General features: G+C 62.9%; 1 protein-coding gene across 1 annotated transcript; it reads right to left on the bottom strand.

Annotated features, from left to right (window-relative positions):
- Window positions 1-118: 118 nt before the first annotated feature.
- FGF1 (fibroblast growth factor 1) lies at window positions 119-4773 on the bottom strand. Its single transcript, XM_085312643.1, has 3 exons — window positions 4586-4773; window positions 467-570; window positions 119-307 (listed from the first exon to the last, which is right to left on the bottom strand). Exons 1-3 carry the CDS (start codon window positions 4752-4754, stop codon window positions 119-121), a joined length of 462 nt encoding a protein of 153 aa, XP_085168769.1. The 5' UTR covers window positions 4755-4773.
- Window positions 4774-6860: the final 2087 nt, after the last annotated feature.

Below are 6860 nucleotides of genomic sequence, written 5' to 3'. Positions count from 1 at the left end.
CTGCTTGTCCCAGCTCGCTCAGAGGGGCCTGTCAGCGCCCTCAGGGCAGCCCGCCGAGCCCTCCGCGAAGGGCCGAGCCGGACCCAGGCGGAGAACTCCCGCGGCGCCGGCCCCGCGCCTACTCGGCGGGCAGCGGCAGGAAGAGGATGGCCTTCTGGCCGCCGTGCGTGCGCGGCCCCGCTTTGCTGCGCCCGTCCTTCTTCAGGCCGACGAACCAGCGCTTGTCGGCGTGCTTCTTGGAGACGTAGGTGTTGTAGTGGTTCTCCTCCAGGCGCTCGAGGAAGAGGCACTCGTCGCCGGGCAGCTGCTGCGGGGGGAAGAGCCCGGCGAGGGCGGTGAGAGGCGCCCGGCGCCCCTTCGCCGGGCGCCTCGATTCGAGGCGGGGCGCTGAGGGCCGTTACTCGATCAGCTATTTGCTCCCCCCTTCCCCCCCCCAAAATAAAGCCCGTGCCGCCCTCCTACTCACCGACCCGTACAAAAGCCCCTGGGCGTCCATGGCCAGGTACCGCCCCGACTTGGTGCTCTTGATGTACACCTCGCCCACGCTCGCCGCGCTCAGCTGCAGCCGAACTGGAAGCAAAAACAAAAATAAGAGGAAAATAAGAGGGAAAACCAGCAACAACAAAGATGTTGTCGTGCTGGGCGCGTTAGCAGGTATTTTTCCTCCGGAGCCCTGCAGGCGAGAGCCTGCGAGAGGCGGCRCAGCACGTGACCGCGGCCCCGGCGCCCGCTCCGTCCGAGGAGCCCCCAGCCGCGGGTCAGGATCCACGGACGACGCTTTTCCTCGCYTGCCGTCAAGGGGGGGCGGTCCGCCGCTCGGGGCGCCGGCGCGGGGCACTGCCGCGCAATTCTGGCTCTCGGGCACGCGCTTCTCGTGTGGTTTTGGCAAGACCCTTCAGGGGCCGCGTAGCAAAAAGCAATCTGAGACGCAGACCAGGGACGCAGCCGCCGGGGCCGGTTCCACTTCCAACCGGAGAAACAGAAAATATCTCCCGGGGGCATCGGCGAGGCGCGTCCCGCGTCGCTCCGGTTTGGCAGCAGCCGTGGCGCGAAGAGCCGGAGACGGACGCTAAGACGAGACCCGGAACGGCCAGCGGAGGTGGCCGTGGGGCCGCGGTGGCGTCGCCGGGGGCGCGGGCGCGCTCACGCTTCCTGCGGTCCCGTTTCCCCTGCCTGGACGGGCGCGCGGGCGGCGAGCCGCGGTTCTGCTCGGAAGGGGCTCGCAAAGTCGGCGCTACAGCCGACTGCCTCCAGCCGGCCGCCCCCCGCGCTCGTACCGCGCAGGTTTGTAACCGGCCACGGGGCGTCTGCGCCGCTGTCGCTGAGCGTGAAGGACGTCCTCGGTGCAAAGCCTGCCTTGCTCCGCTCCGCGCCTGAAATCCTCGTGCGGACCGGGAGAAGGAYGGCATTGCCGCTGGCACGGCGGAAGCCCCTGGCCCTGGCGAGTACCTGCTGCTGCGGCTCCGGGTCTTCGTTTCTGGCGCTCCGTGCTCCRCGCACGATGGGCAGGCAGCAAATCGCGCTGGCGACGGGGTGGGAGCGGGCGACGCCTCCGCCAGCCTGCTGCGCCTCGGCCGGGCGCCGCGGCCCGGGACGCAGCCGAGGGGAGCGGAAACTGGGGAAACCGGGGAAACCGGGGAAACCGGGAGCCGGGAGAGGGGCTACGGTCCTGGCAGAGGGGCGAAGTGCTCCGGCAAGGCAGCGGGGGTCGAGGGGCGGCTGAGCATCCCTGCGGGACCCCTCGCGATTTCAAAGTCGTGCCCGGATGCTTCCCCACACGAGTAACGGGACGAAGCGGAGAAAGCAAGGCCGGACGAAGGCGTGTTCGTGGGACCGAGCAGGGGCTTCRTCCGCGGCGGTCGGAGGCCTTCGGCGAGGCTTCCTCCCGCCTCGTGGTGGAAGCTGGGCCCGCGGCATCGCGGGGAAGGTGCTGGCCGAGGCCTGGACCAGGGGGCCTGCAGCGAGCCGAGCTGTCCCACCCAGTCCGGCGGCTCTGTGCGGCCCGGGGAGCCAGCTGGAGGGAAAAGGTGGGATCCCGGGCGCCCACGCCGCGGGGAGAGGCGCCCGCCCGCCGCCGYGGCCGTGCCCCGGCTATTCTCGGCCAGCCGCCGCCTGCCCTCGGCCGTGTTTACTCGGCCTGAGCTCATCTTCCCCCGCGCGGGCGAGCGAACGGCCCTCGTGGCTCGGCTCTGAGCCGCCTCTCCTTCGACAACAACACCCCAAAGGAAGGTTAAGTTTGGCCGGGGAGAAAACCACACGTACGCCTGTGGTTTCAAGGGTACAAGCACTCCTCTTACAAGCTGCGACGCACACCGGGCTGCTCCCACGCCCTCCTCCTAACGAGAGCGGGGCGCAGCAGGTGCCGGGACACACGCGGGCTGCGGCGTGCACGCAGCGCGGGAAGGGGCCGCGCCGGCGGCCGACGGAGCGCGTCCGGAGCGGGGCATCGCGGAGGCGAAGCCGTCCGCTCCCGGGACCCGGGGTTGCTTTACTCCTCTCGGGGGGGGGGAAGCGCTTGCGTTTGCCCCGCGTCAGGTCTTCTGCAGCACTTTGGAACGGCGGCGTCGACCACGGAGGGCGGGGAGCTGCAAAGCGGCGACAGGAGCAGTCGTAGGGGGTTCGCCGGCGTGTCCGGCAGCAGGCTGCCTCCAGCGACGCGCTGCCTCCGCGGGGGGGGGAGCAGCGCGACACCAGGGCAGGCCGGGGGGGTGGGAAGAGCCTTCTGCTGCTCATCCGTGCTCTACGCGGAGCCGTTAATGTCTGCTCTGAGCAGCGGCACTTCGGTGCGCCGAAGGTCTGTCTGGCGCAGACCAGCCCGGAGCAAACTCCGAGTAGTCTGTGTTTGTCCCTGCAGTGGAGAACGGCAACGCGAACAGAGAGCTAAGAGTTCGGAAGAGGCGAGGAAAGAGGCCGTAGCGGGTGGAAGCTGCAGGAGCACGTGCTCTGTGAGATTCGTAAGCARAGAGTCATTTTGCTCAGACGTGGAGCTGTTCAGAAGACCAAAGCCAGGTAAATGCAAAACAAGCTCTAATCATAAATTTTAAAAAATTAGGAAAAATAGTACAAAGGCATGATCAATCCCTGGCTGAATACGGCACAACACTCAAATCCCGTGTGATCCGTGAAAGCATCGCGGCACCAGGGAGAACTGCAGAACATCCGCCTTTTCGTAGAAATATGAAGGTTGCTTTTTAAAAAAGASGAGAAAATTAACAGAGAGAGGGGAAAGGAAGCTTCGTAGCGGTAACGAGCTTTGCTAAAGGACTGCAAACAATTTACAGCTGCAGATTCAGTCTTCAGGCAGGGCTCGCTCGCCCCGCAGCCGCAGCGTGGCCGTGGGAGCGCCGGAGGGAAGAGCGCTTCCCGGGAGCCGATCCCAGACGACGTGATCCCAGGGTGAAGCACCGCGCTTAGGGCGTGCTGGGGCCTTGCAGGACGTGGACGACCGTCCCCGGCAGCCCAGGGCTCTGCGGCCGCTGGCTCCTGGGAACCGGGGAGCCTTCCCCCGGGACCGGTCCCGCGGTGCAGCCTGGTTCCCGCGGAGCGCCCGCCACRGACCTGCTCCAGGCCAAAGCCGTGTTTCGGATCAAGGGTCCTGCAGCCCTCAAGGAGGCTTTTAAAGCCACTTTTGGAGAGGAAAGGTGCTGCTGGAAAGGCACGGGGCTGTGCGCACGGGCAGGGGGGGCAGGTGTCCCAGGAGGGGTGATCGGCCACACGCCAGAGCTCTGCTCATCCCCAGCACCTTTGCCCCAGCAGAAGCACGTGGAGCCTGTTGTAAGTGGTGCAGAGCTCAACAAGCCCTACTTGTCTTCAGAAAAAAACAGGAATGCTAAAGCGGCCATGAGTTTAACTGTAAATCACAAAGTAGCTTAGCTGTCTTTTGGCTGAGTCTTGCTACTACTAGACTTTTGCATCCCGCAGGAATTTATCTTGCTACTTAAGGGGAAAGAGAACTACCCGAAGACCAGAGTACGCTGTGTGCAAAACGCAGGGATGAAACGCGTCCTGCACGCACAGGCCCTCCTCCCACACCGGCAGATGCTGTCATGCACGGAGAGGCACAGCTGTAGCGCGCTGCTGGGAAAGGTTATTTCTGCACGGAAAGGTTATATTTCTGCATGGAAAGGTTATTTTTGCAGGGAAAGGTTTTTTCGGCACAATCCCAGCATTGTGCAGAGCCTTCGAAGCGGGAGGAAGCGCGAGGACGCCGCACAGCTGCGTGCAGCGCGTGGGACGCGCGGCCCYGGCTAAGCCTCTTCCCCCGGGGCCGGCTGGGGCGTGCGCTGGCCAGGCTGCAATTAGCGCTCGGCGCTGCTCCGCCGCGACCTGCCTGGCTGCCCGGGGTTGCTTTAACGACCGGTTTCATATTTAATGCACCTGCAGGCGAGAACCGGCGTGCATACCGGCTCCCTCCGGGATCTGCCTCCCTGCTCCGAGCTCGCCGGTGCCGCACCCTGCTCGGGAGAGACGAGGGGCTGGCGCAGAGCGGGCGGCCCCTCGCCACCCCCTTCCCGGGCGGAAAGCCAGCCGGCGGGCAGGGCGCTGCCCGGCGCGCGCAGCCGCGACCCGAGCCCGGCGCGCTTACTGTGCTGGTCGCCGCGGTCCCTGGTGCCGTCCACCCGGCCGTCGGGGCGCAGCCGCAGGAAGTGGCCGCCGTTGCTGCAGTACAGCAGCTTGGGCTTCTTGTAGTTCCCCGGGGGCAGGTCGAACTTTTCGGTCAGGGCGGCGAAGGTGGTGATCTCCCCCTCGGCCATGGCGSCGGCAGGGCTTGCAGGCTGCGAGAGAGCGGGCAGCTCAGGGCGGTTCGCGCGCCCGCCGGGCAGCGGCGCCCGGCCGCGCGCTCATTGGTTGCAGTCCGGCTGCGGAGACTTTTAATTTTATCAAATTAAAATCCTGTTTTCTTTCTGCTCTCTACTGACGCACAGGCTAAAATTATACACCCCCCCAAAAAAAAAAAAAAAAAAAAAAAGCTTGCAAACCACCCAGGGCCGGTGGAAAGCCGCAGGAGGCAGGACGCTCAGGGCAATGCCTCCCTGCCCGTAACGACCTTGCGGCACGGCTTGCGCACRCACTGCACGCCAGGTAGCAAACGTTACTTCATAGCTTGGCATCTGCCCGGACAAGGCAGGTACACATTTCACAGCAAAATGTAGATATTGTGGGAGATAGCAAGGGGGAGAGGAGCTTTCACCACCTGGGCACCGGTTTGACTGTAATTCGGGTTACTGTTAAGCAGGAGATTGACCCAAACACTGCGCAACAGCGTATGAAATAAGGCATTGCTGCCTCTGGCTTATAGCATGCCTGTGCACCCTTGCAAGACTCAGCAAAAATGGTCACAGTCGAAAGCCGCATCTTTGGCTGCTGTCTTTCGTATACCACGTTCCTTAGTACTTATAGAGAAGCAGGATTATGAGTAGAAAAAGACAGGGCATAATGCATATCTAGATACGGGAAATGACTTTAAATGTCATTTCCCCCCCTAGTTATATTATGGGAAATAACACACATTAATTGTTTATGCATCTTTATATCCTTTATGCATTATAAAACCCATCTTTTGGCATTAGGGTGGAGCTCGTACTATTGTGTGGGTGTTGGCACCCAGGAGAGTGACCTGGGAGGTGCTAAGGACTGCAACCCTGCCCCGCACCTGCTTTCACGGCCGCCTCCGCGCTTGCCGGGGGCGGCGCGGCCGGCATCCTGGCGGGGATCCGGCCGCGGGCTGTGCGAGTCCAGCTGCGAAACCCGCCTCAGCGGGAGCGCCCGGCGGCTCGGACGGGCTCTTTCCCAGAGCTCTGCTCTGGTGCGTTGCCCAGACTTGCTCTCCTGTCGAGGAGCCACGGTCCCCTCGGAGCGCTGGGGCCGTTCGTGCCGCCGCCTGCCCGGCTTTCCCGAGCAAACCCCTCCGCATCCTCCGGCGGGGCATGCAAAGCTTTTGGGCATCACGTTGGTTACCGAACGAAAGCTTTTCTGAAACCTTGATCAGAGCGTGCAAGGTGCTCYGAAACCTGCCGGGCTGGTGGCTGCGGGAGCGGAACAAGCCCCCGAGCCGAGAGCTCGGAAAACGTCGGCACAGCCGAAGGCAGCTGCAGCCGGGTGCCTCAGCTATTTGCTTGAATGTCTGGACATTCRAGAGCGTCCGTGGATAGCTGTAACAGAACAGCTATGTTGGAAATTTGGGGATTGTTTCTTCATTTTCATGTTTTTCCTTTAAGTTTTTTTTTTTTTTTTTTGCCTATTTTTAGCAGGCGTTCAGGGCTCGCCAGCTGCCTTGGACTCCGGAGGAGAAGCCRAATGAACACTGTTTTCCACTCGCTTTGTCTCTCTTTGCTAAACACAGTTGCTTTTCCCATATTTTTATGGCAAGAACAAGTTAGGTTTTGTGGGAGCGAAAAAGCAAGAGTGAGAGAACCTRAACCAAGGACAACATAAAAAGCCTTACTTTTTTTGAGCAGAAGTCCAACAAAATGATTAGGTAGCTCAAAGGGGAAGAGAAAGCTCCCCGCAGGGGGCCGGGCCGCGAGCATCGCGGGGCAGCGGCTCTCGGTGTTCGGGAGCTCCCCTCTCCTCCCGCCCCGCGCAACGCTCTTGTTCGCTTTGGGGCTTTTCCTGTGCCACGTGGTTTAGGTAACTACCCGGTTTGGTGACTCTCTTTCAGATGGGCTGGATTCACCGTTAAACCCGGATCAGCTGCCTGCTGAGTAAGCGCACCCGGCCYGTGCGCGGGGTTTACGGGTTCAAGGCAGGAGCCGCTTGGGAAGAGCCTCCCGCGACGCAGGAGTCTGCGGCGGAAAGTGGCCGAAGACCGTCGCCGTGCAGATGAGCTGCCCGGGGCGAGGACGCGGCGGGCGGCCGGG

The sequence above is a fragment of the Rhea americana genome, unplaced genomic scaffold, assembly GCF_003343005.1.
Source record: "Rhea americana isolate MKP2758 unplaced genomic scaffold, rheAme1 scaffold_37, whole genome shotgun sequence".
NCBI lineage: Eukaryota > Metazoa > Chordata > Aves > Rheiformes > Rheidae > Rhea > Rhea americana.
Note: the sequence above shows the minus strand (reverse complement) of the source record. Positions and strands in the feature narration are given on the sequence as shown.

Excerpts from the sequence above, each read along its gene's own strand:
- FGF1 (XM_085312643.1), bottom strand. The coding sequence starts at position 4,754 with ATGGCCGAGGGGGAGATCACCACCTTCGCCGCCCTGACCGAAAAGTTC. Across the intron at positions 571-4,585 it reads GGACCGCGGCGACCAGCACA|TTCGGCTGCAGCTGAGCGCG; the intron begins GTAAGCGCGCCG and ends TTTTGCTTCCAG. Across the intron at positions 308-466 it reads AGGGGCTTTTGTACGGGTCG|CAGCTGCCCGGCGACGAGTG; the intron begins GTGAGTAGGAGG and ends TTCCCCCCGCAG.